This window comes from Lichenostomus cassidix, chromosome 8, assembly GCF_008360975.1.
Source record: "Lichenostomus cassidix isolate B80296 chromosome 8, HeHo_3.0, whole genome shotgun sequence".
Classification (NCBI taxonomy): domain Eukaryota; kingdom Metazoa; phylum Chordata; class Aves; order Passeriformes; family Meliphagidae; genus Lichenostomus; species Lichenostomus cassidix.
Window position 1 is genome coordinate 700,001 of NC_139489.1, and position 27,030 is coordinate 727,030.

A 27,030-nucleotide genomic window follows, 5' to 3' on the forward strand; every position below is an offset into this window, starting at 1 on the left:
AACACCAGGAAAATTGAGGGCAAAGAGATGTTTGGATGTCCCTGTCAGAGGAGTGAAGTGCATCACGAGGGCTGATTGATCCCCGAGCAGGAGCCCAGCGCTGGAGCAGCTGCCTGACAGGAGGGATTTGCTGCAGGAAATCACACATCTCCATCAACCTGAGGCTGCAGGAGAGGCTCTGGCAGTGATGGAGAGGAGGGCAGAATGTGGTGCTGTTGTTTGGGAGCAAAGAGTTGATGAGGAGATGTGATGTGATCCATTGCCACCATCCCTGCCCCAGGACTGGTGAAATTCTGTGTTTTTCTGGGATCACAGGGGCTGGGGAGGCTCAGAGCAGAGCACGTGGGCTGAGAGGTGTCAAGGCTTCTCCTCTGAGGTGGTTTTACACACTGCTCAGGCAGAGTATTCCCCATGACTGCCTCCCTAGTGAGAGGCAGAAATAGGGGATATTGGCAGAACAGAAAACAACACATTTAGGGGCAAACCAGAAGGTTGATGTAAAATGAAAACTTGCAAATCCAAGGAAACTGGGGCTGGGATTCTCCCTTCACTCCTTCCAGCACTGTGGGAGGAGGAGGGAAATAGCCAGGGGTGATCCACATCCAGCTGGGAAACGCCTGGGCAGTGGGACACCTGTGGGACACCTGTGGGACACCTGTGGGACACCTGTGGGACATGTGTGCAACACGTGTGGGACATGTGAGTGACAGCTTGAATGACATGGAATCATCATGGAATCCAGACTGGGTTGGGCTGGGAAGGACCTCAAAGCCCATCCAGTGTCACCCCTGCCATGGCAGGGACACCTCCCACTGTCCCAGGTTGCTCCAAACCCTGTCCAGCCTGGCCTTGGACACTGCCAGGGATCCAGGGGCAGCCACAGCTTCTATTAATAGCTGAAAAGCCAACTGGGAGCTGAAAAATAACCCAAAACTTTTAATTCATGACTAAAGCAAAGCCCCAAGGTCAGCCCTGGAGTCCCCAGACACAATCCAGTGTCCCATTCCGTGACTGTCCAGGATATTCCCTTTATGGATGAGCAGCTTTGCTGATGGATTTTTGTTGTTCTGCTCTTCTTTCCCGTGCTTCTCCCACGAAGCTCCATTTAAATCTCCTCTCCCCACATCCCAATAGCGTGTGAACACTTTTATTGGATTCCTGTTTCTATCACAGAACATTTGGCCTGCAGACGAGGGTAAGGAATTGATAATAACCCGGTAAATGAGAAATACATCAGCCATCATTTTCCTGTAATGAAACCGAGCAGTTGAGAATGAATCAATGTGCAGAAAACTGTTTAATTGGCCCTGCTCTAGACAGCCAGTTCCTACCAGCGAGCCCTGAAAATCAGTTTCCTGAAGAAAAACTAAATGGTACAAAGGCCAGGGAGATCAAAGGCAGGTAATTAAAGGCAGGTTGTGGTGCTTCCAGCCCTTCCCATCCCTTCCCGGGGTGCTGTGTTTGTTCCACGCTCTTCACTCAGCAGCTCGAGGCTCCCAGGTTTTTAAGCACCACGTTAAAGCACTTCAGACATTGTTGATGCTTTCCAAGACACAGTAATAATAATAATTTTGGCCGTGGGAGTTAGAGGAGTGCAGTGCTTCCTGGCTGTTGCGGGCTCTGATCTGTGCTGCTGTAATTGCTCTCAGCAGCACGGGGAGCTCGGCTGCTCCAGCTCCTGGGACAAGCAGGAAAGGTGGGATGTGGGGATATTTTGGGGTGTCCAGGTGCCATGAAGCCCCTGAGGCACTGCCAGGTGGGGCTTTGTGTGGAATCTGAGGAATACTTGCTGGGAGGTTGGAGGATGCCCAGCTGGGGAGTTGGTCACCCATGCTTTGGTTCAGTGCCACGTTTGGTTGTAGAGTTTTCATGCAAGTGCTGAGGTTTAGATTTAGAGCAGGGATTGGGAAGGAATTGTTCCTGTGAGGGTGGGCAGGCCCTGGAATAGAATTCCCAGAGAAGCTGTGGCTGTCCCTGCATCCCTGGGAATGTCCAAGGCCAGGCTGGACACTTGGAGCAGCCTGGGACAGTGGGAGGTGTCCCTGCCATGGCAGGGGTGGCACTGGATGGGATTTCATGTCCTTCCCAACCCAAACAGCTCTGGGGTTCCATTCAACTCCCTAAATATTTAATGAGCAGAGTTTAGCACACAGATTTCCTTCCAACATTCCAGCTCAGCCAACAATTTTTGGCATTCAGCAGGACATCCCAGGAGGAGAATCCCTTCCATCCCTCATTAATTTATTCCCTGGGGCCCTACAGCTTTGTCTCCCTGCCATTACACCTCATGGCCAATATTCCCACTTCTATGAGAGGCTCTTCCCAGGAAGCACATGGGAATGTGTGAATTCCCAAGGCCCGGGGTTGTTCCCTGCCTGGAACCACCAGGAGCAGCTGGGTGGTGCCTGCTGGCCAGGAACAGGCAGGGAATACTGGGAATATCCTGCTGGCCAGGAACAGGCAGGGAATACTGGGAATATCCTGCTGGCCAGGAACAGGCAGGGAATACTGGGAATATCCTGCTGGCCAGGAACAGGCAGGGAATACTGGGAATATCCTGCTGGCCAGAGGTGTGGCCGGAGCCAAGGACAATCCTGTGCCAAGGACAATCCACACTCAGGTCCCAGGCCAGCCACACACGGGGACAGTGATGGCATTTTTACTGGACGGATCGATCTGTTGGTATTTAAAACATTCCATGGAAAAGCAGGTGGTTTTTTCCACGGAAAAAAGGAAACACTTGAGGAAACACACGTTCCTCAAGTGCCACCTGCTGTACTGACAGAACCAGGACACGGTGGCTGTGAATCCTTCCTTCCAGCAGCTTTGCACTGCCTCATCCCAAATTCCAACCCAGCCCTTCCCTGGCAGCAGGAAAACACAGGTTTGTCCGTCCTGATTGTTAGGGAGATTCCCCAAGTGGGAATTTGCACAGCCCCTGCTTTGCACCTTTATAAATCAACAGCAATAGCACTGTCATCTTCCTCATCACCCAGAGAGGGCAGTGAGAAAAACCAGCTCCAGAAGCAGACTCCAGATGATTTTTCCACAGGATGTGGCTACAGGCAGAGAGGGAATAAAAACTAACAGGAAGGTAACATTTGCTATGAATAAACAGGTTGTGTGGATGCAATTCAGGAATGCTGGTTCACCCGAGCACTGCAGATCCTGGCACGTCATTCCCAGTCCAAAAAACAGCAGGAAAAGGGATCAGAGGTGGTTTGAACGGAGCTGCCAGGAGAGCAGTGTGTTGGATGGGCATGGCTGTGACACCCTGGGGACACACAGGGAAGAGAGGACAGTGCCCCACGGCTGGAACAAACCACCCACTAACCACGGCGTGGTCATTAATCCAAATCAAAAATATTCATTTTAATAACAGCTTGACTTGAACAGTCCAACGTTGTTATCCCAATGTGTCCTTCAGAAATTGGGAAAGGTTCTTCCCCAGAGGGTGTTGGGCACTGAACAGGGAATGGGAACATTCCTGAGGCTGCCAGGGATGCCCAGGGTGGGATTTTGGGATTGTCCTGTGCAGGGACAGGGGTTGGATCAACGATCCTGTGGATCCTCCCAGCTCAGGATATTCCATGGCTGTGATTCTGGGATATCTGGAACACTCTCCCTGCTCCCACGGGGATTTCACTGGAGCCATCAGGGAGGAGAATGAGCCCCAGCCTCGTGTTTGCCGTGTGTGCCAGGAGGGCTTGTGTGATGGTTTCAGGGTTTCTGTGATGGTTTCAGGGGTTGTGTGATGGTTTCAGGGGTTGTGTGATGGTTTCAGGGGTTGTGTGATGATTTCAGGGGTTGTGTGATGGTTTCAGGGTTTCTGTGATGGTTTCAGGGGTTGTGTGATGGTTTCAGGGGTTGTGTGATGGTTTCAGGGTTTGTGTGATGGTTTCAGGGTTTGTGTGATGGTTTCAGGGTTTGTGTGATGGTTTCAGGGTTTGTGTGATGGTTTCAGGGGTTGCGTGATGGTTTCAGGGGTTGTGTGATGGTTTCAGGGTTTGTGTGATGGTTTCAGGGGTTGTGTGATGGTTTCAGGGGTTGTGTGATGGTTTCTGTGATCCATCAGCAGCTGGGACATTCCGGGTGTGTTTGCCGTGCAGCTCCAGCAGTGAGCGGAGAGCTCCCCGAGGGCTGGGCAGCTCTGCCGGGCTGGGGGAGACAGGGCGGGCAGAGAACCGGGAATGGGCTGGGTGGGGAGAACATTAAATCCCATCCATCCACCCTGCCATGGCAGGGACACCTTCTGCTCCATGGCAGGGACACCTGCACTGTCCCAGGCTGCTCCAGTGTCCAGCCTGGCCTTGGACACTGCCGGGGATGCAGGGACAGCACATCTTCTCTGGGCAGCTGTGCCAGCGCCTGAAACCCTCCCCGGCACCCCGTGCTGCCCCGTTCCATATCCCGCCCTGTCCCGTGCCCGTTCCATATCCCGTTCCCCTATCCCGTTCCATATCCCGTTATATATCCCGTTCCTCTATTCCGCTCCCATTTCCCGGCTCCCCTCACGGTCCCTCCCTCCGCCAGGGGGCGCTCGCTCCCCGCTCCCTCCACCCACGGCCGCGGCTGAGGTGTCCGCGGCGCTGCCTGAGCGCAAAGCGCTCCGGCGGGGCAGGGCGCAGGCGCGCGGCGGGCAGCGCAGGCGGGGCAGGCCCCGGGGTCCTGCGTGAGGCGCGGCGCGGCGCGGCCCGCTCGGCCCGAGATGGCGACCAAGAACTTCCGCGTGAGCGACGGCGACTGGATCTGCCCCGACAAGAAGTGAGGGGCGGCGGCGGCGGGGCACGGCCGGGGCGCTCCGGCAGCGGGAGGGCGGGCGGGAGCGAGGCGGGGAGCGGGACGGGGCAGGGGCGCTGGAGCCGCGGCCGCCCGCTCGGGGTGACACGGCGCGGCCCGGGGCAGAGCTGGCTGTGCCGTGGGACTAACTCGGGTCAGGGCAGGGCGCTGGAGCTCCGCGCTGGGCGCTTTCCACCCTGGCTAACGCCGTCCCTCGTGTCCGCTCCGTGTCCAGGTGCGGCAATGTGAACTTCGCCAGGAGGACGAGCTGCAACCGATGTGGCAGAGGTGAGTTCACCGGCGCACGCCGCTCCCCTGCTCTGCTCCTGCCCCGCAAAACACCGTTAAAAATACTGATTCAACCCGCAGCTGTTTCAAAATACCAGCTATTTTTGTTTTAAACCCTCAAACATTCCCCATGAGCGATGAGGCCGCTGTTTCAGCTGCTCTCGTGTCTCGCCCCTGCAGAGAAAACCACCGAGGCCAAGATGATGAAGGCGGGCGGGACGGAGATCGGGAAGACGCTGGCCGAGAAGAGCCGCGGGCTGTTCAGTGCCAACGACTGGCAGTGCAAAACGTAGGAGCTGAGCACACCCCTCTGCCTTGTCCTGTGAATTCCCTGTGCGCTGCGACAGGAGGGCTCGGAGCCACAGCCCGGAATTAATTAATTAATGGAGTATTCAATTAGCAGAGCAGCAGAAAGGTTTCAAATGGCAGCAGCCCAAGAAAAAGGTCATGTTTGTGTTTGATAAACTGAGACACTTCCCGTGTTTTGGGGGAGTGTGGAGGTGGAAGTACCACCCTGATGGCACTGGGAGGTTCTGCCTTCCCTGGGAGCTGCCCTGAGAAGCTGTGCTGCCCCTGCAACCCTGGAATGCCCAAGGCCAGGCTGGACAGGGCTTGGAGCAGCCTGGCACAGTGGAAGGTGTCCCTGCCATGGCAGGGGTGGCACTGGATGGGCTTTCAGGTCCCTCCCAACCCAAACCATTCTGGAATTCCATTCAGTTCCCTAAGTATTTGATGAGCAGAGTTTAGCACTCAGGTAAATGCCTGGGTGCTTCTCCACGATACCAGCTGAGAAAGTTAAGCTCTAAACTGGGAACTGACAGCTGGAATCAAATTTTGGTTATTTGAAGGTGCTTTCTGGGTGCTGCAAGGGAGAAGTGGAGGCAGGTGACTGTCACTGTGCAGTGGGGTTTGAGTGAGTCCAGGGAAGGCTCTGGAGCACCAGACTGATTCCATGAGCATTATTGCCACAGCAGCATTTTGTTAACTCCTGAAGTGTGAGTGCTACACTTGGAAATCAGCAGGAATTGAGCCCTTCCTGTGCAGCTGTGCTCCTGCCCATGCATTTGACTTCTCCCTGGATTTGTCCCTTCCTGTCACCTTCCAGAGTGCTGTCTCATCACTTCCCCTTTCATTCCCAGCCTGGGGGATGCTGTTTGCCATTTCTCTGTGTTCTTTCCACCCCTGCAGCTGTGGCAATGTGAACTGGGCACGGAGGTCAGAGTGCAACATGTGCAACACCCCAAAGTATGCCAAGCTGGAGGAGAGGACAGGTGAGATGGCTGTGCCTGCACTGCTGCCCTGCTGGCAGGAATGGCTTTAGGAACCAGAGTGGCTGTTCATTGAAGGGAGTGTTTTCCCAGCAGAGCTGGCACAGTTCAGCCCATGTGCTGGTTCCTGGCCTCAGTGAGTTTTGGTGCTGTGGGAAGTGGGAAATGAGGGAACATTCAGCCTGAGCTGCCCCTGTGTTGGATGTTGATGTCAAGGCTTTGGGCAGCAATGTTTTATTGATCTGCAGAGGCCTCCTGCAGGGTGCCCTGTGCAGAGGGCTGTGGAGATAAGGCTGTTATCTGCTCAGCAGGGCTGGGCTCAGTTTCAGCTCTCCTGTGGGAATGGGAGCCTCAGGAGCAGGATCTCCTTACAGCTCCTGCACTCTTCTCTCACCTGGGATCAGCCAGGGAATTACTGCAGGAGTGGAACAGAATTTAATGCACACAGTGGGCAAAAAGGCACAGAAAGAAAAGAAGTCTGGAGAAGAGCACAGAGCTCATTATTCAAAGGAAAAACAATACTTTATTATTGAATATTGTGAAAATAATAATACTAAAGAATATAATTATATCTCATATAGTTATTGTAATTGCAAATAATATATTTAAGTATTTATTATTTGAATAATGTACTGAAGTGCTCCATAATTAATTAAGTTGGTAAATACATTTAGTGGAAGGTGTCCCTGCCCATGGCAAGGGGTGGGACAAGGTGAGCTGTGAGGTCACTCCCAACCCAGATCAGTCTGGGCTTCTCTGATAATTAGCATTTCATTAATTATTTGAGTTCTGCTGGCCTGCAGAGGAACTTGCAGAACCCCCAGCACATTGCACACTCCTGCAGTAAATTACAAAGTCAGCTGGGATGGAGATGAGCCCTTGGAGGTTTTTATGCTGCTGTGAGAAGGAATGGGATGGGAGGATTCTAAAGGCAGAAACTGGCAGTTGTACAGCTCAGAGCAGCCACATAGATATATATACATATATATCTGTACACACTCTCCTCATGTTCCACTCCCTGCTTTCCCATGTGGCTGCTCTGAGCTGGATTTGGGTTTTTGAGGATTTTGGTTTTTCCTCCATCCCAGCCCTTGGAGACATGCCTGTGTGCACCACCCCAAGGCAGCTTCAGGAGCTAAATGCAGCTTTGGGAAGCTGCTTTTGATCACAGCTGTAATCCTGAAACATCTTTTATTCTATTTCCATTCCTCTAAACATTCCTGCTGCTGTGCTGTTGGTGGGTCCTAATCCATTTCCTTAATTGGGTTTCCGAGGAGCTGCATTTAATAAACGTGTGTGGGAACAATTCATGTTCCTGCTGAGATCCTGTTACATCCTCCTGGCACATTCATCATTCCACGAGGGTTTGCAGAGCCCTGTGGCAGTTGATGTGCTCTGAGCAGCTGCAGATGGAGTTGTTTTGCTCTTTGCCAAGGCTATGGAGGAGGATTCAATGAACGGGAGAATGTGGAGTACATCGAGCGGGAGGAGTCCGACGGGGAGTATGATGAGGTAAGGGGGGGCAGGGATTACTCTGCAGAGACTCTTGTGTTTTATAAAAATATCCCATAAATTTAAAACACCAATGCTCAGATTCCCATTTATCTTCTCCATGGAGTCTCATTGTCCTCAAGCTGAGCATCTCTTAGAAAGTTCCTTGTTGCTCATTGATGATCCAAGATACTCCCCTTTCCTTGGGAGCAAGATCTTTGTTTAAATTGAAGTCTGTTCATTTTCTTATAGAAGCTTTATCAAAAAGTGCAGTTGGTGAATATTTTTGATTAAATCCTCTTCTAATCCTGGCATCAAATTCCTCAGTTTGGGCGCAAAAAGAAAAAGTACCGCGGGAAGCCGGTGGGTCCTGCCTCGATCCTGAAGGAAGTGGAAGATAAGGAGTCTGAGGGGGAGGATGAGGAGGATGAGGATGAAGATCTCTCCAAGTATAAATTGGATGAGGTAGGATGGTTTGTTGTTTTTAGGGCAATTTTTGATCATGATTTCAGCTGCCTGTAAAGCAGAGCTCTGGGAATAAAGGTGCCCAAAGCTGCTGGAAAAGATGTGCACAAGCTCTGCTTTGTTCTAAATACCTGCACTCAAAAATGGGCAGTTTGTTAAATCATAAATTACAGGCTTATCTCGGATCAGAACCCAAAATTCCAAGATCTTTATTTGGAGCCTGGGTGTGTGGTTACCAAGTATAGCAAGTGCTCTTGAGTTTTCTTCTTAGGCTTTTAAAACCACATGAGATTTATTTTTTATAAAATAAAATTAAATATTCTGAGGGTTTTTTTTCATCTTTTCTGAGCTATATGAGCATCGCTTATTGGATTTTCCACATCTTTGGCCAGCAGCCCTGCAGAGACATGTGCAGATGGTCGTGTTTTACACAGCACTCACCAAACTTTGCATATGAGATCTGTCTCTGCAGAGCTGGGCTTTGCTTACAGATTCTGAGAGTGGAAATTCATTTAAAGTGGTAAAATGTGTCTGCATTCTCATTAACTACATTAAATAATGGGGGATTGCAGTGTTTTTATTACTAGGTTTGAAACACCAATTTTCAATCACTCTTCACTGTTTAAAATTGTGGGGTGTCATTAAATTCAGTTCAATTTTCAAAGGTCAGAAAACAGCATGAGATAAATGCTAGAATCAGTAAAAACTGAAGGGAAAGGAAAAGCATGGCCTGAGTTTGTTGTGTGTGGGTGTGGCAGGATGAGGATGAGGATGGTGCTGACCTGTCCAAGCACTCAGTTTATTGTGTATGTGTGCATGTGGCAGGATGAGGATCAGGATGAGGATAAAGATGATGCTGACCTGACCAAGTACTCAGTTAGTTTGTTGTGTGCCTGTGGCAGGATGAGGATGAGGATGATGCTGACCTGTTCAGGTACTCAGTTTGTTGTGTGTGCCTGTGGCAGGATGAGGATGAGGATGATGCTGACCTGTTCAGGTACTCAGTTTGTTGTGTGTGCCTGTGGCAGGATGAGGATGAAGATGACGCTGACCTGTCCAAGTACAACCTGGACGCCAGTGAGGAGGAGGACAGCAGCAAGAAGAAGAAGCCGCCGAGGCGCAGCCGCTCCAAGTCCCGCTCCTCCCACTCGCGCTCGTCCTCGCGCTCATCCTCTCACTCGAGCTCAAGGTCTAGGTCCAGGTAAACGGGTACAGGTCCAGGGTAACGCCAGGCAAAATGTCAGTATCTGACTTCCTTATTTACTTTGTCTTGATTGCCTTACAGTTGTAGTTGATGATGTGCATAACTCTCCTTTTACAGAGGTGGTGATGCTCTGCCTGAGCCGTGGGGCTGCGCTGGGGAGGCTCCCTGGGCCTTGTTGCTTGGTTTACTGAATTGATGTTTGATTAAATCCTGCAAATAAATTGAATAATGTAACTTGTTTTCAGGTTCTTCAGGCTCGTTGGCCGTGTGGTTCAGTTGTTGAGCAGAGGGGGGCACTGCAGGAGTGGGAAGAGGTGGCAGAAGAGGCAGTGGAAATGCAGCCCAGGCAGATTCAGGGAAAGGACACAGTGGGAATGTCCTGGGAATAAAGACAGGAAATGTGAACTTAGTTTAATGGCAAGTGACAAAGCTTTAAATGCAGTGGCAGTGCTGTCAGAACCTCCCATCCCTGGAAGTGTCCAAGGCCAGGTTGGACAGGGCTCAGAGCAGCCTGGTCTGCTGAAAGGTGTCCCTGCCTGTGCATCAGTGAAACAAGATCAGCTTTAAGGTCCCTCCAACCCAAACCAGGCTGGAATTCTCTAATAACACTGAAGGTTTATGTGGGACCACACAAAGGTCTGCTGGGCACACTTAAGCTCTTTCATTACTATTTAAATTCAGGAATAAATGAACAGTTCAGTCAATGCTTTGAAATTGGGTGATGTCAATATTGGAGCTTTTGAGCTGCCTTACAGCTCATACAAGGATGATCATTGATTAATCAGAACAAGCTCCTGGGCTCATTTATTAAATTCATATGTATAAAGTTCAAAGTTCTAATCTTCCCAGCTTGATCACTGCCCCTCAGTGCTGTCACTGCCCAAATCCTGCTGCCTCCTCTGTTCCCTAGCCTCCCCTGGGGGAGCAGTTTGAGTGCAGGGCTTGGCTGGGAGCCTCCAAGGACACTCAGCAACCTCACCTGCCCAGAACTTTGGTCATTAATTCACAACTGTTAACAGTGAACATTGTTAGAACATTGTCCTGAGATTTCAACTTCCTCTTGAACTTTTTGCTTCTAGCTACAGATAATTGGAAATACTGGTTGCCAGTTGTGACTGCTTTTTTGTGGGCTTTAAAAAGGTTTAAGAATATTTCCTAGATAGCAAATGTTCACATTGCTGTGTCCTGCGCAGTAAAATGAGAATGTCATGGTAACAATATAAACTGAGAGGTTGACAGCAAGTAAAATGTATTTTTCCTGAAAATATTATTAGAATTCGTTTGCAGTGCTTTTGTTTACAGTGGTTGCTGGAGCCTGCTGCCATTTTAAAGTTTCTCTTGTGGTTTGTGCTTTAAAGGAAATCCATCAGTGAAAAATTGGGAAGTAATTTTTAGTTAAAAATTGTGTTGGATGTGGCTGTATTGTAGCCCCAAATCAACAGCTTAATTTTTAATTAGGGGAAAATCTTTATGAAAATTTGAAGCTGATTACAAAGTGCTTGTGAGAACTGGCTGGAGGAAAACTGAGCTGACCAGTCCCAGTGCTCTCATCTGCTCTGCCCTTCAAGGAAACTGATGGGTTTCCAGTTAAGGCACAAATTAAAGCATTGATTTCATGAAATAATTAATTGGTAGGAAGTTATTTCTTTCTGCCAAGTAACTGCAATCCTGTTTCATTGCTGTGCTCCGTTATAGGAATCATAATTTAAAGATGATTTTATAATGTCTATAATGCAAGATCTTGCTGTGTAAAAATGTCTGGTGTAAAAATGCGCAGTGGCAATGCTGGGGGGCAGGAGGGTTTGGCATTTTCGGGACTCAGACTGTGTTGCTGCCTCGTGTCTGCTCCTCTCAGGAGCAGCAACTCTGCTAAATACAAGTCAGACGCTGGAAAAAGATCTCCCATGTTGTTGCAGGTCCCATTCCAGGAGTTCTTCCAGTTCCCGATCAAGATCGCGCTCGAGCTCCAGGGAGCAGTCCCGATCTCGTGGGTCCAAATCCAGGTGAATGAGGTACCACCCTGTCCTTGCACAGGCAGGAGGGCAGAGGCACCAGCTGCTTTGATCCCACCGTACAGCTGTGCTGCTCAGACAAACATTAACTGCTTTTTATCTTGGAAGTCAGAGCTGCTGGCTCTCTGCACCACGTGTGGCCACCACAGATGTGTTCCCTGAGGAGCAGAGGTTCTCTGTGGTGCCTGAGGTTCAGTCTGGCCTAGGCCGGACGAGCGACGCCACCGAGCTGCAGTGGAGGAAGAAGGATTTGAGTGCATGGTTCCCTGCTGCAGGCATTTGGGTGCTTCTCCTCTCTCCACTCGGGCTGCTTGAGCTGGGGGAACAGTAGAAATGCCACTGTACTGCTGGGTTTGTGTTCTGTGATAGTTCTGCACCTTCCATGAGACACTGCAGCCATTCTGTATAACCCTGGGCATCATAGGGTAGCAAATGCTGAGAGCAGTGAGTGATTTGTGTAGAGCACTCACTGAGCTGGGAACAAAAGCACATGTGAGGTGTCCTTGCACAGGCATTCCACTGGCAGAACATTCCCTCTGTCCCTTCCCTGTGCATACAGAGAATCCCAAAATCTAGATAAGGAAGCTTGAGTTGGGAAGAATAATCACAAATGGTGCCACCACCCTTTGGTGGCAGGGATGTGCTGTGGGTTATCCTGTGAGGGTCAGCATGGCATGGAATCTGTGCTTTTGGGAAGAGGAGAAGGGTCCCTGTGCTCCACCAGAGGGGCACTGTATTCCAAGGGAGGTTTTTGAATGTTTTGAGTGTATTCCAAGGGGTGTTTTGCAGTATTTTGGTTGAGAAGGGTTTTACTCTCTACACAAATTGCATTTGAGGTCTGTCAATATAACAGCTGGATTTGTTACTGTTTGGTCAGATGGACATGCAGTGTGAAATATCCATTAAGATAAGTGAACCATGGTAAATCAGCTTTAGATCTCTGCTTTCCAAGTTACTCTGTGTGAATTTAGCTGCTGAGGAAGGTCCTTACAGAGGCAACTTCCCAGCCATCTCCCAGTGCTTTTTTTGCCAAAATGGTTCGTTTTAGTGAATGCTGGGAAGAGCTTTCCAAGCCATTGGTGGTCCATTTATCAGGAAACACTATTAACAAAATTCTTTAGGAAAACTGCCCTGGCAGTAGAAGTGTTCTTGCCTCAGTAAGTATGGAACTCATGTTTATTCTCCACTGCCCTGGTGTGAACAGAGTAGTGAATGTTCATGAAAACTGTCTCTGCTTGTTCTGTCTTTGTGCCTTCTCCATGATCCCAGAATTAAATCTGATTTATTTCTCAATCAATAAAGATCCAGCTCCAGGTCCTACAGGGGGTCTTCCACCCCAAGGAAAAGATCTTACTCCAGCTCTCGCTCCTCGTCTTCCCCCGAGAGAGGCAAGAAGCGAAGTCGCTCTAGATCCTCTTCCTCTGGTGATCGCAAAAAAAGGCGCTCGAGATCACGGTCACCCGAAAGGTTTGGGTTTATGTAGAATAAGAATGGCTGTATTGAAATGTGTGATGGTTTACTGTAGTTATCTAAGGACTGAGATTCACTGGGAAACAATTGAATCTGAGCAGTTATTCTCATAGTGTCCTCATTTGCCCTACTCTTATTTCCTGTTAACCCCTCTGTAATTCCTGGTTTTTTTTAATAATTCCCTCCCATCCAATGAAATCCCTCCTGCTAGGAGCATGTTCTCTAGAAAGTCCTGGCTCACCCTTCTCTCAGTGTGTGACAGTGTTAATATGTTCATTACTGAATTACTTACTGAATTACTTTCATAAGTAAATACTGCATTTAGAAATTGTATTCTACTCTCACTATTAAACTTAGATTTTTAGTATTAAATTAGTGGCTTAAAGTTACCTGTATACTCTTGTAAGGCCCCTATGAGCTATACTTGGCTTCCAGCTATGGTAGGATGCTGCTCAAAGTGGGTGCCAGGATGAACTTGAGCTCATTTCTGTGCATGCTTTCTCCATTTGTATCTTGCAGACGCCGCAGATCTTCCTCCGGATCCTCCCATTCTGGTTCCCGTACGAGTTCTAAAAAGAAATAATGTAGAAAAGCTCACATTTACAAAAACCCACCAAAATTCCAGTCAGTGCATGAGACATTTTTAAGAAGTTGGTGTCTTACTTGGTCAGAAGTGCTCAATCTGCTAGTAGAGGTGCATGTCTGTCCTGGCTTTCTGGCAAACTGCAGCTTTGTTCATCCATCACCCAAACACGCAGTAGCATTTTAAGCCATAAACTCCCCGGCACGGGGGGAAGTTCTGTGGTGTTGGGGGGTTTATCATTTGGAAAGATCAGTTCCTCCATTCCTGGCTCCCTCAGCAGGAGGAGCAGGTTGGGAATGCCCTGGCACAGCTCTTGGTGTGAGGAGGAAGCCGTGAGTTTTGCAGAGCAGGACGGAGCTCCCATGGGACCACAGCAGGGGCAGGGCTGGGCTCACCTGGTGGCAGCACTTTCAGGTGGGCTGAGCAGTTTCTGTTTTGCCATATAGCAGCACCAGTGCAGATGGACACCCCTCTAGCAGCTCAAAAACCCCCAGTCCATCATGATCCCCCAGAGGGAATTATTCCTGGCCAGTGAGGACGTTTGCAGCCAGCACAGTGCTGTGGCTGTGGTGGTTTCCACACCCCGGACTCCGTGATCCCTCCTTACAAACGCATCATTTGGGATCTGCTCTTGAGCTGGAGGAGTATGCAACTGGCTCCTTGGAATCAAGGGAAGCTTCTGCAGGCCGCCTGTAAAATTTCCTTTGGGGCTGACTAAAATTTTCAAGGTATCTCAATTTTATTTTTCTTTAAAAATGAGAGTGAATAAACTGTGTAGAAAGTTCTGGCATCTTCCACGTGTTCTTCATCGATCATTCTTTTTTTCCCTTCAACATAATTTATGGCTTAAAATGCTTTATGGAATCCATTTGAGTATAAATCTTGGTCTCTCTTGAGCTCCGTTTGGTTAAGAAAGGTTTAAGTTTCTTCAGTGCCATCACAAGGTAAGTATGGTAAGGAAAATTCTTCGTTTTAAGCAAGCCAAGAGCAATATACCTGCATTTATTTCAGTAATAAAACTGCCAGATTTGCTGCTTGTTTTGATAAATTGCACAGAAACAAACGGAGCAAAATTGAAAAACTCCATTTTGCGCTTTTCTCTTTTTTTTTTTTTTTTCCTTTTTTTGGAGCCACGTCTTACGGACTGGTCTAGAAGTGAAATGTTTTTGGTGTAGAGGTATTTTGATAAATCTCTTTGCAGAAAAAAATGCAGTTTCTTCTTTAATGCTTTCTTTTCTCTCTAATTTCCATGCTAAATGTGTGTAGGTTGCACAAGAGCAGGTTAGTCTGTAACTGTGCCTCTGACTTCAACGTCCAACTAAACTGTAAAACCAGATCAAGTAGACGCTCTGTTGTTAGCCTTGGGTTTTCTTGTGCTTTGTATTCCAATTGTTGCTGTACTTAACAGATGGGAGGTTTTAAATTTAGCAACTGATAGGCCACAGGCTAAGGAGGAGGATGGTTCATTTGGCTTAGAGAACGTGTAAGGCAAAATGATGCTGTAGACAAGTGTAAATAAAACCTGTGAGTCAACTGTGCTCGAGTGCTTTGTCTTGGGGACACTTGGACTTCCCTGTCACCTGCACTGACCCCAATTCCCTGTCACCTGCACTGACCCTGATCCCGTGTGTGTGAGCTCACCATGGATCCCACGTGTTCACATGGCTGCAATTCTTTAAGTACTGAAAATAATTGTTAATGCCAACAGCAAATGAGCTTTTACAAAACTTCAAGGTGTTTTTGTAGAACCATGGAGTATCTTGGGCTGGCAGAGACCCACAGGGATCATTGGTCCAGGTCCTGGGAGTGCCCAGCACCCTCTGGGGGAAGAACCTTTCCCTGATGTCCAACCTAAACCCTGCCTGGCCCAGCCTGAGGCTGTTCCCTCTCCTGCTGTCCCTGTTCCCTGGAGCACAGCCTGACCCCCTGGCTGTCCCCTCCTGTCAGCAGCTGTGCAGAGCCACAAGGTCCCCCTGAGCCTCCTTTGCTCCAGGCTGAGCTCCCTCAGGGATTCTCCAGCCCCTTCCCAGCTCTCTCAGCCGCTGCTTGGGCTCCGTTCCGTTCTCCGCTCGGTTCCCGCAGCTCTGCCCGCCCCGCTCCGCCTCTCCTCGCCCAGCCCCGGGGCGGCTCCTGCCCCTCCCTCCCATAAAGCGGCGGCGCGGAGCTCGGCGGGCGCTCCCGGCTGGCGGCCGGCTCTGTGCTGGCTGGGTTGTCGCTCGGTGCTCGGTTCTGTCCGCTCCATGCGGGCTCCGCCGGGATGAGCCCCTGGCAGCAGCGGCCGCCCAACGGCAGCGCGGCGGGCGCGCTGAGCCCGCGGGGGAACGGCACGGGCAGGGCGGCCGAGCGCGGCAGCGCCGTGTCCGTGGCCATCCCGCTGACCATGATGCTGACGGGCGTCGTGGGCAATGCCCTGGCCATGCTGCTCGTGTCGCGCAGCTACCGCGCCAAGGGCAGCCGCAGGAAGCGCTCGTTCCTGCTGTGCATCGGCTCGCTGGCGCTCACCGACATGCTGGGCCAGCTGCTCACCAGCCCCATCGTCATCTCCGTGTACCTGTCGGGCCGGCCCTGGGCGGCCATGGACCCCTCGGGCCGCCTCTGCGACTTCTTCGGCTTCAGCATGACGCTGTTCGGGCTGTGCCCGCTGCTCATCGCCAGCGCCATGGCCGCGGAGCGAGCGCTCGCCATCCGCGCCCCGCACTGGTACGCGAGCCACATGAGCCCGCGGGCCACCGAGCGCGGCCTGCTCGCCATCTGGGCCGCCGGCGTGGCCTTCGCGCTGCTGCCGCTGGCCGGGCTGGGCCGCTACGCGCTGCAGTGGCCCGGCACCTGGTGCTTCATCAGCGCGCCCGGCGGCACGGCCTTCGCCGCCGCCTTCGCCGCCACGGGGCTGCTGTCCCTCGCGGTCACCGGCGCCTGCAACCTGGCCACCATCGAGGCGCTCGTGTCGCGCTGCCGCGCCAAGGCCAACGCGCACGGCAGCGCGCAGTGGGGCCGCATCGCCATGGAGACGCTGATCCAGCTGCTGGGCATCATGTGCGTGCTGGCCGCGTGCTGGTCACCGCTGCTGGTAGGTCTGGCGACACCGCGGGGACACCGCTGCTCTGCTCCCTCCGCCTGCGCCTCGGGGACAGGTCCCTGCTCCTCGGGGACATCCAGGAGCTGCCCCTTGGGAGGACAGCAGGGACACAGCCGGGGGTGATGACAGTGGGAAGGGTGTAGGAGAGGAGCTGCGACATGTCCCAGACCAGAGCCCAGTGCAGCCTGCTCGGGGAAATCATGCAGGAATTGGAGCCAAAAGGAGGAGAACAAGGTTCTTTTGCAGAGGAGAAAAGCAGGACGGGAATAGCAGCTCCAGGAGAAGGACGCTGCAGCCAGCTGTGATTTAGGGCGTTTTATTTGCTCCCACCTTGCAGCAAAACTCCTTCCAGTGTTTTATGAGGAAACACAGAGCCCATGACTCTGCGAGCGCCTTGTGGCTGCCAGCTCGCTGTGTCTGATTTACAGCAGCCTTCAGGCTTGTCCAGTCTGGTTTTTGAGGATCTCTGCATTTCTTTCCACTATTTTATTATTCCTTCCTTAAGAAGCTCTCCCAGTGTAGGAGTGGAGGAGCAGAATCCACATCTCTGCCATGTGGGACCAGAGCACACCCTGGGTCTGGAATGCTGTGCCTAAAGGCTGGTTTGTTCTATCAGGGAATTGCAGGATTTTTGGAAACTTTGTACTTGGGATCTCTGAGCAGGATGGGCTGCAGCTGGCTGTGGAAATGCTGAGGTTATGTGAGAGGTTCTTTCTGGCTGGACAAGGGTTTTTCTTCCTGCCCCTGAGCTCTTGTGGATGGGGCTGACAGAGTTAATGATGGGTGGAGGTGAGCTAAAAAGAGAACAATTCAATTTAGAAATGTTCTCCTTGTAAATGAATTAGAATCCCATCAAATCCTCCGTCCTGAAATTACTCAGAAGGTGTGAGTAACTCACTGGAGATCACCAGCAGTGGCAGAATTAAAACACGAGGCCACACTGAGGTTTGGTGAGAAGCTGGGAGCAGGGAATGGTGTTCTGCTCCTGCTGGGCTCGGTGCTGCTGGTTTTCCAGCCCTGGAGAAACTCTGGGGTGGCTGGAAGTCATGCTCTCCTCCTTCCTTCCCTGTCAGCCTCTGGGACAGGCTGTGCCCTCCTGGGATCCACCCTGCCCCAGCCAGCTGGGGACACAGCAGTGTCACCCCGAGGGTTTCAGCAGCCTTGCAGTGTGACAGGAGATCCTGAGATGGGGAAGCTCTGTCTCCTCCCTGGGAGCTCTCAGACCCACCCGTGAGGAAGCAGCGATTCCTCTTGGTGGTTTGGTACCCAGGGCACTTGTGTGGTTTAGGAGGCACAAGTCAACCCACAAGCACGAGGGAATTCATCAGCACTTCCTTCCCTCGGCAGCAGCAACACTCAGCAGTGTGGAACTTGTGCTGTGGAGTTCTCCAAACCCAGAGTCGTTGTGCAAGATTTTTATACAAGATATTTTTATACTAACATCTCCATCCTTACACATACACCTCCAGTTTTAAACATACCCCCAGCTTATTCTGTGCACCTCTGAAGTGCAGCTTAGCAATTAGAGAGCAGATTTTTGGAGAAATAACCATGGAGAATGGAGCATTTTCAGTGCAAGCCAGCTCAGAGAAATCACTTAACCTGGAGCTGCAGCACTCAGCAGTTGTAAGAAACGGAGTTGAGATGGAAATCTGGGGATCTACAAAGGAGGTTTGTTTGTTTGTGGGGTTTTTTTGTTTCTGTGGTTTGGTTTTTATTTGTTTGTTTCTGGGGTTTTTTATTTCTGTTTGGGGGATTTTTTGTTGTTTCTGGTTTTATTTTTTTTTTAAAGACATCTGAGTTTTGTAACTGAGAACTAATGGATCCTGACAGCTGCTGCTGTGAGGTAAACAACGCCCTCGTCCACACACGGTATTTTTAGAGCTGATCTGTTGATGTAAACGACAAAATCAAATGTGATTTAGCGGCAGAGGGAAAGCTCTGACAATGCTGGCTGAGCTCTGGAGGGCTCCGTGGAGTGTCCTGCACGTCTGGCTCTGGGCTAACTCTTTTGGAGTTCCAGGCTACAAAATTATTCCTTCACAGAGCAGTTTGAAGGTTATTTAAAGCCAAAATTCTGCTGCTTTTCAGTTAAAACACTTCTACTCCTTATCCCCTCTGGCAGACAGAAATTATAGAGACATTTAAAACCACATACATGGTAACAGTAAAGTTTCAGCTACTCTTGTTGAATAAATGCAATTATCATCTATATTTCTGCATGAGTTTTGAACCAAATTTTTAATGGCATAAATTATGTTGACTTTATTCCACCTGATGTTGTTCCTCTGCCTTGTGCAGCCTTTTAATCCATTTAGAAGACCAATACAGGCCATGATAAACAACCTCTAATGATATCAAACAAATAAAATTTCCAGTAGAGCACTTGTTGGCCCAACAAATATTCCAGTAAAGGGATATTACGTCATAAAACCAGAAATAAGCAGCAGTTGTGTGCTTGGGAAATGTATTTTATTAGCCTGGTGTTTTTGGAGCTCCATCTAAAGGAGAGATGGCAGAGCCTGCAGGAACAGGGGCCGTGCAGAATTCCCAGAGGAAGAGCTGGTCTGGGAGACAGCAGTGTGAATCCTGGGAATGTGACATGGGAACACAGCAGGTTTCCACCAGGCTGCTGCTCTTTCCACTCGGGAATGCTGCAGGAGTGCAGGGATGTGCTGGGATGTGCTGGGCTGGGGCAGGAGCAGGAGCTGGGACAGGACAGGGACAGGGAGAGGGGCTGAAGGGCCAAGGACGTGCTCAGGTTGTGGCTGTGTGGTGCCCAAGTGGCTCCTGACGTGCTCTGGCTCTGTGTCCATGTTTTCACAAAGCTCTATATCCGTGTTTTCACAAGGCTCTCCCCGTGGTCACTCACGTCAAGGAAGTGCTGTGGATGGAATCCTCAACTGCTTCTGTTTAAAGCAACAAAAACAATCCTGTGCTGTCCATGCCGCCCTGCCCCCCAGACTCATCCAAGGTCAACACGTGGTTATTGATCTGGCACCCAGAATATCCCTTTGCATGGAAAAATCCTCCCTGGAGCCTGTGCTCCCGGTCTCTGTGGCTCCAACTGTCCCAGCCCTTGGGGCCACAGCAGCCCAGCTGTGCCCTTTGTGGTCACACAGCTCTGAGGAGGCTGCCTGAGGGATTGCAGGTTGGGATTGCTGGCTCTTTCCAAGGGCTGGAGCCAGAGGCTTGGACAGGGCAGGGAGTGATTCCGAGCAGGGCTGCTCCCTCGGGCTGCTCCCTCCCGGCAGTTTTGGGAATGGCTGCCAGCTGATCCGGGGGCTGGGAGAAGTGCTGAGCTGTGCCAGGGCAGAGCTGGAGGTGCCTCAGGGCTGTGCTGGGTCTGCAAACATCTCTGGGCACTGGGAGCACACCCAGCACAAGGGAACCCCCAATCCCAGGGCATTCCAGGGACTGGGGTCTCCAAGTCCTGCCCAGAACAAAGGGACCTGTCCAGGAAATGAAGGTGTTCAGGATTCTCACAGAATCCCTGGCTGGCTGGGGTTGGGAGGGACCTTAGAGTCCATCTGTCCATGGCAGGGACACCTCCCACTGTCCCAGGCTGCTCCAGCCCTGTCCAGCCTGGCCTTGGACACTGCCAGGGATCCAGGGACAGCCACAGCCTCTCTGGACAGTGGTGACACCCAGGATGTGGTGACAGCCAGCCAGCAGTCCCTGAGCCCTGTCCCTGTCCTTGCTCCCTCCCCAGATCTCCATGCTGAGGATGGTCTCAGAGCCCCCAGCCGAGCCCTGCAGGAGCAACTCCGGCGAGTCCCGGCGCTGGGAGCTGCGCAAGGAATGCAACTTGTCACTGACGGCCGTGCGCCTGGCCTCCCTCAACCAGATCCTGGACCCCTGGGTGTACCTGCTGCTCCGCAAGATCCTGCTGCGCAAGTTCTGCCAGGCCGCCAGCGCCGTCTCCAAGTGCTCCAACACGGAGTGCAAGGACAGAGCTGTCACCCTGTCCGAGGAGCTGCGCCGGACCGCGGCCTGAGGGGACTGAGCGGCCTGAGGCGACTGAGGAATCTGAGTGACCTGAAGGGACCTGAGTGGCCTGAGGAGCCTGAGGGGACTGAGTGGCCTGAGAGACCTGAAGGGACTTAGGAGCCTGAGCGGCCTGAGGGAGCTGAGGAACCTGAGGAGCCTGAGGGACCTGAGGGGACTGAGAGCCTGAGGGACCTGAGCAGCCTGCAGGACCTGTGTGACCTGAGGGACCTGAGGGGACTGAATGCCACATTCCCTCAGCACCAGGAACGCTGCAGCCTTCCCGGGAGTCTGCTCCCTGCTGGCAGCCCTGCTGGACTCAGGGTACCACATTCCTCCTGCAGGGTGCCACAGGTGCTGGGAAGCAGCAGGACAGGACATTCTGTGGATGAGCTGCAGAACGGGATGAGGACATTCCATGGCTGAGCTGCAGAATGGGATGAGGACATTCCATGGATGAGCTGCAGAACGGTCTGACATCTTGTGGGCCTGAGCCTGAGAGGGCTTTTCTTGCTTTAAGGTGGAAAAAATGCTTTTCCTGACAGGGAACAGATTCTACAGATGGAATTACTGAATGGACTCCTTCCAGAGTATGGTTAATACTAAGATTATCTCCTTCAGAGAGTCCTTCCTCCTTTTTTCTGGAGGGGCAAGAGGAGAAAGGAGAAAAACCATGGGAATAAGGAAAACAAAATTAGGTTGGATTTGATTTCAGTGGCTCAAATCCAAGCAGGGGTTGTGGCAGTGATGGAGCACCCATCTCTTCCAAGAACTGAAGGTTCCACGAGTCTCCTGACTCATGGATGTGTCCTGGTAAACACTCATCCCTGTGGAAGCTGAAGGGAGCTTGAGGAGGATGCAGCACTGGGACAAAGAGAAAATCCCTGATTTTTTCCCCTGGCAGCCTGTGGAGTCCCCAGGCAGGCTGGGAATTGCTGTTTGGAGATGTGGAGGGTGAGAACAGGAAAAGGCATTCATTCCCTGCTCCTCCTCCTGGGGGTTAATGGCAAAGGCTTGCAGAGCCAAAGCCACAGGAGCTGTTTGGGAGCACCCCAAAGAGTTCAGCTCTTCCTTCCCCAAAAAGACAACTGAGGCAGCTTTGGGAATTTTCAAACTCCAGCACACTGGAAGCAGTGGGGGGTGGAAGTGTGTCAATTAATCAGGTCTTTTCCCACAGGAACTTCCATGTTTTGGTTACAAACTCAGTTCCAATCCATTTGTGCCACTTCTGAGGCTTATTTTTCAAAAAGCTGTGTTTTAGCTCATTTTCTTCACCCTTTTGGAGCTGACAGCCTCTAATTGCTCCTGATTTGTGGCCTTTGGGGTGAAATTAAATGCAAACACAACAAAACACAGCTGATATTCCATGTGCCAGGGACTGGAATTCAGGGGCCTTACAGGCAAATGAAGTCCTGCATCTGCGAGGAATGTTTTGCACAAAACCTTTATTTTTACTCTTCTTCCTTAATTTGTAAAAGTAACTCCTCAAAAAAGAATCTGTGCCTTCACTTTCATTCTGCATTGCCTGATCCTTGTCCACATAAACCTGGTTTTACCCACGTGATGTCTGGGTCCAGCCTCAAAGCCAAGGTTTAGCTTTAATTCAACAACCAGCCCAAATTTAGTGGCTGCAATGCCTTTTTCAGATTGAGCTGATGGAGCCTGCTCTGTGCTGAGCCCCTCCTGGGTGTGACAGCTACAGGCACAGTGGTGCCTCAGTTACTGGGCAGTGCTTTGAGGGGAAAAATGGGCTCTTTCTCCTTAAAAAAGTGCCTTGCAGGAGTCAGACTGGGTTTTTTTTTTAATTATTTGGGGCTATAAAAAGCCTGCTGCGTGCAGAGGATCCCTTTTGTTCCCTGTGTGTACTTTTCCTTTGGGAAAGAGCAGAACAGAGCTGCTCACTTGTGAAATATGTCGGGATGACCTCGAGTGCCTGGATCAGCCTGGCTGGCACGCTGCTGAGCACAGATTGGCTGGGATCTGAGAGGAATTCTGTGAGGAGCAGGGAATCCATGATTCCCTGTTCATCCACTCCTTGCCAGAGAAAGGAGGGTGCTGTGGCTCCTGAGCACCATCGATCCCGAATGGAAAACTGGGAATGTTTTCCAGCAGTTTCAGGGCTGCTTGTTCCTGATACCAGGGCTGGTTTCACTTCAGTTCCCACAAAATGATGCCTTTTGCAGTGAATGTTCCCCTGGGGTTGGGAAGGGGCAGTTCTGGCCCTCTGTGGCTGTGGTAAAACAATAAGCTATTTTAAATATCCCAGTGGGAAGGACTGGGAGCATTCCAGGTGTTTGCAGGGAAGCAGAGTGGGAGCACTGCTCTCCAGCCCTGTGTGACAGGATGCACTTCCCAAACGTGATCCCAGGAGCTGAGGTGTACCTGGAAGCTTTCATCCCCATTTCCATGGAATGGGAAGCTGTGTTTGTGTTTCTTCAACGATGCCTTTTCACCCTGCTCTTCTGTATTGTCTCTTTGTCCAAGGCGTTTTGGGAGCTGCAGGGCATGGGAAATCCACCTGGAGAGCATGGTTTGCCTGAAAACCACTCGTTTGTGCCCCAAAACTGTGTGTGTTGTACAGTCAGAATAAAAACTCAGAGTGACCCTGGTGTTTGCTGGGTGTTTGCAGGAGCTGCTGCTGGCAGGGTGTGGCAGGAGCAGATTTTATCTGCCCAGTGATCCAGGCAGAGCCTGTGAGAGCTGCTCTGCTCTGCTCTGCTCGGGAAAGCCAGCTCTGGCATCCCCTGGGGAGCACATGGGATTGGGATCTGCACCCCAAACCAGCTCTGGGATCCCCAGGGGAGCACATGGGATTGGGAACTGCACCCCAAACCAGCTCTGGCATCCCCTGGGGAGCACATGGGATTGGGAACTGCACCCCAAACCAGCTCTGGCATCCCCTGGGGAGCACATGGGACTGGGATCTGCACCCCAATCCCAAACCCAAACCAGCTCAGGCTCTGGAGTGTCCCAGCAGAGGTGAACCATCTGCAGCCTCTTCCACCAAGGCTGTTCCCACATTTTATCCCGTTATTCCCATTATTTTACTGGATTTTTTTGCATTTTGTAATTTTTAAAGGAACTTTTTGAGCTCCTGGAGCAGATTGACACAGGAGAGCAGTGACTCCTCTCCTGCTGGGAGCAGCAACCCCAGCCCAGCAGAACTGGGAAATCACTGGGTCTGACCTAATCCAGGAGCTCCAGGCAGGCAAATCCTAAAATCCCTGAGGCTGGAAAAGCTCTCCCAGCCCACGGAGTCCATCCTGTGCTTGATGCCCACCTTGTCCCCAGCCTGGAGCACTGAGTGCCACAGCCAGACCTTCCTTGGACACCTCCAGCAGTGGAGACTCCCAAATTAAATTTCCCAGGCAATGGCAGAAACACCTCGGACCCAACCCCAGCCCCCACTGAACAGCTGGGCTTGAGTTTCCCTTTATCAGTTTGATCTCACTTTAAAAAAACCCAAAAAACTAAGGCAACACAGACTGGGTTGTAAATGAGCAGAAAGCAGGAGAGCTGTGAAAGCTGTGACAGAGCTGGAACCACAAAACCAAATCTTTCTGATCTTCAGCAGCAGCAGGAAGAGCAAGAGCTGATAGGTTTGGTTGCCCAGAGACAGCAGAAAGCTCCCCAGCATTGTGCTGTCAGGACAAACAGCTCCTTCGAGATGCACCAGGCTCTGCTCGGAGTTGCAGGAGCCTCGGTGGCATTTCACACAATCCAGACTGGGATGGGCTGGGAGGGACCTTAAATCCCATCCAATGCCACCCCTGCCATGGCAGGGACACCTCCCACTGTCCCAGGCTGCTCCAGCCTGGCCTTGGACATTCCAGGGATCCAGGGGCACCACAGCTTCTCTGGGAATTCCATCCCATCCCTCCCCACCCTCCCAGGGAACAATTCCTTCCCAATGTCCCACTGACCCAGCATTACTAATGTGTTTTCCAGACCCTTCATGGACTTTTCACTCCCCTGCAGTCACTTTCCTGGCCGCTGAGCTCCAGCACATTTCCCAAAACCCTTGGCCAGGTGTTTGCAGAGGTTTCTGGGGTACCCAGCAGCTCTGGGAGTTCACGCTCCGGCGGTTCCTGCTGGGCACCATTAAGGTGCAGATTTCCCTGGAGAGCGTGAGTTACAAATTAACTGCTGCTGCTGTTTATGGCTCTGGCTGCTCCCGGCTGAGGAAGCGTGGGCAGCGAGTGGGCAGCGAGTGGGCAGTGAATGAGCACTGAGTGGGCACTGAGTGGGCACTGAATGGGCACTGACTGGGCACTGAATGGGCACTGACTGGGCACTGAGTGGGCACTACTGGGGAGGGTCCCAGCTGCTCCTGCTGCTGCAGCTCCATCCCAGCTCCATCCCATCTCCATCCCAGCTCCATCCCATCTCCATCCCATCTCCATCCCAGTTCCATCCCAGCTCCATCCCAGCCCCACTGCCCCCCCAGGGAGCCCTGGATGTCACCCTGCTCCCGGCTGCACACAGCCCCAGTCTCCCTTTCCCTCCATTTGTCCATAATTCCCGGGAAGCACAGGAGCAGTGATCCACCCAGCTGCTGCTGGGGCTTTGGGAGAGACCTCGGGGTGATCCCAGCACAGTGAAGGGATCAAGCCCCGGCACTGGGAAGGCTCCAGGGGCTCTGCCCCACCTCCAGCGTCCTGCCTGTTGTGCTCCTGCCTTTCCCCAGCATTCCCTGTGGAAATAGGGAGCAGCAGGAATGCCCTGCACAGCTCTCAGCAGGACTCTGGCCTGTCCAGCTCTCCTGGATCCATTCCTGGCTGGCTGTCCCAGCCCTGGCCAGCTCCAGCCAGCTCTGGCTTCCCTCGGAGCACTTCGGATTTTTCAGGGATGAAGTCAAAAGGAGAATTAATCCTGAGCTCAGCCAGGCTTGTCAGAAAGACAGAGCAGCCCCAGCAGTGACGGGGGTGCAGGAGCTGAGCCCCCCCTGCTCTCCAGGGCACGACATGAAAGAGCTGCTCTGAATATGAAATATGTCAAATATGCCCAAATGCATTTTGTGAAAGACAATGTATTTATATTTGGGGCTGCTTTGTTTGAAGAACCCATCGTGGCTAGGGAGAGGAGCCCCAGTTATTTGGACTTTCTGTAAACACAATGGTTGGACAGACCTTGCCCCCCCTCCCCACACAGCCTGTTTGCTCCGAGGAGCCTCAGTTCTTCCATGCATCCGTCAGGACAAATAAATCCAGCCTTGGTAAGCTCTCAGGCTTGCAGATGAAAGGAAGTGTTCATCCCGACTTGGAGTGGCTTTTCAGCGGGAAGAGGTCATTCTGGAGTTGGTGGTTTATGTGACAGGTTGGAGTCGGGAGGATTTTGCCTGATGTGTTTGCAGTTGCCTGGCTCTGAACGTGAACAGCTCTCAACAACAGAGACAAGAACAGGCTGGCAAGCTCTGCCCGCATTTGGGCACAGCTTTGTCCCCTCCTGGCCTCGGGGAAGGACAGAGGCTGGCAGTGCCACCAGCGCTGTGCCACGGAGCTCCGCGGGAGCTGCACATGATCCAGGGCTGAGCCTGTGCAGGGCCCGAGCCCAGGGAGGTTCAGGGAGCCAGCACTGAGCCAGCACTGAGCCAGCACTGAGCCAGGGAGCTGCATGCACAGCGGGTTGGGCTGGCAGTGCCCTGGGGCTGAGCCAGCCCAGCCCAGGGCATCTCCCCGCATCGGGGATGCTCCACAGCAGGGATCACAGCCTCCCTCCACCCCTCCCAGCACAGGACTGCGAGGATCTGGAGCCTGGAAATGCCACAGCTTGAAGCATTCAAACCCAGAGGAAAGGTCTGGGGATGAGGTGGGGATCAGCCAAAGCTTGGGCTCAGTAATCCTGGAGGTCTTTTCCAACCTGAACAACTCTGTGCTTCCATGGATCTTTGAAACATGAAATCTTTTATGGCGCAGAACTGTCCCGAGGGCAGGCAGGGCAGAGCGGGGCCGGCTCTGTGCGGGACATCTTCGGCAGAATAAAAGCACCAAGGCTCGGTGGCTCAGAGCAGAACCTCCAGGGACAGTCACACCCTGAAGGGCAAGAGCTCGCTGTCCTTGTGTCCCCCCCGCTGGTGACAAGCGCGACACGCGCGGTGCCGGCAGCAGGACGTGCTGGTGGCAGTGGCAGCTGCCAGGGCTGCCCAGCCGAGGAGGGGAGGGACAGCTTCCCTCCGGGAGCGCCCAGGTGCCACCTGGGCAGGGTTCCTGCTGGGGGTGGCTCTGTCCAGCTGCCCGGGGCTGGCTCGGGCTCAGCACTGCCAGCAGGGTGACAATGGCATGTCCCACTCCGTGCCCAGGGCACAAAGACACGCGAAGGACAGCCTGACAGCAACCTCCAGAAACAGCCGAGGCTGAAACCCAGTTAACACCACAGCGAAAATTAGGATTTTTTCTAAATACATAATA

General features: G+C 52.0%; 2 protein-coding genes and 2 long non-coding RNA genes across 4 annotated transcripts in view; 3 read left to right on the plus strand and 1 right to left on the minus strand.

Moving 5' to 3' along the window:
• The first annotated feature begins 2,030 nt into the window (after nucleotides 1-2,030).
• The window catches only part of LOC146433583 (uncharacterized), a 214,838-nt gene continuing 189,838 nt past the window's right edge, over nucleotides 2,031-27,030 (plus strand). The window contains exon 1 of the long non-coding RNA XR_014853645.1: nucleotides 2,031-2,078. This is a non-coding gene — a long non-coding RNA (uncharacterized LOC146433583). The remainder of the gene's footprint in view (nucleotides 2,079-27,030) is intronic.
• ZRANB2 (zinc finger RANBP2-type containing 2) lies at nucleotides 4,660-15,098 on the plus strand. Its single transcript, XM_085067362.1, has 10 exons — nucleotides 4,660-4,764; nucleotides 5,015-5,067; nucleotides 5,248-5,356; nucleotides 6,256-6,338; nucleotides 7,771-7,847; nucleotides 8,154-8,291; nucleotides 9,320-9,492; nucleotides 11,412-11,498; nucleotides 12,810-12,974; nucleotides 13,497-15,098. Exons 1-10 carry the CDS (start codon nucleotides 4,709-4,711, stop codon nucleotides 13,558-13,560), a joined length of 1,005 nt encoding a protein of 334 aa, XP_084923488.1. The 5' UTR covers nucleotides 4,660-4,708; the 3' UTR covers nucleotides 13,561-15,098.
• Nucleotides 15,747-20,633, plus strand: PTGER3 (prostaglandin E receptor 3). The gene is made up of 2 exons (XM_085067359.1): nucleotides 15,747-16,627; nucleotides 20,349-20,633. The coding sequence occupies exons 1-2, from the start codon at nucleotides 15,818-15,820 to the stop codon at nucleotides 20,631-20,633; spliced, it is 1,095 nt and encodes a 364-aa protein (XP_084923485.1). The 5' UTR covers nucleotides 15,747-15,817.
• LOC146433586 (uncharacterized) lies at nucleotides 19,123-20,969 on the minus strand. The gene is made up of 4 exons (XR_014853644.1): nucleotides 20,846-20,969; nucleotides 20,713-20,792; nucleotides 20,505-20,647; nucleotides 19,123-19,545 (listed from the first exon to the last, which is right to left on the minus strand). It is a non-coding gene; the product is annotated as an uncharacterized LOC146433586 (long non-coding RNA).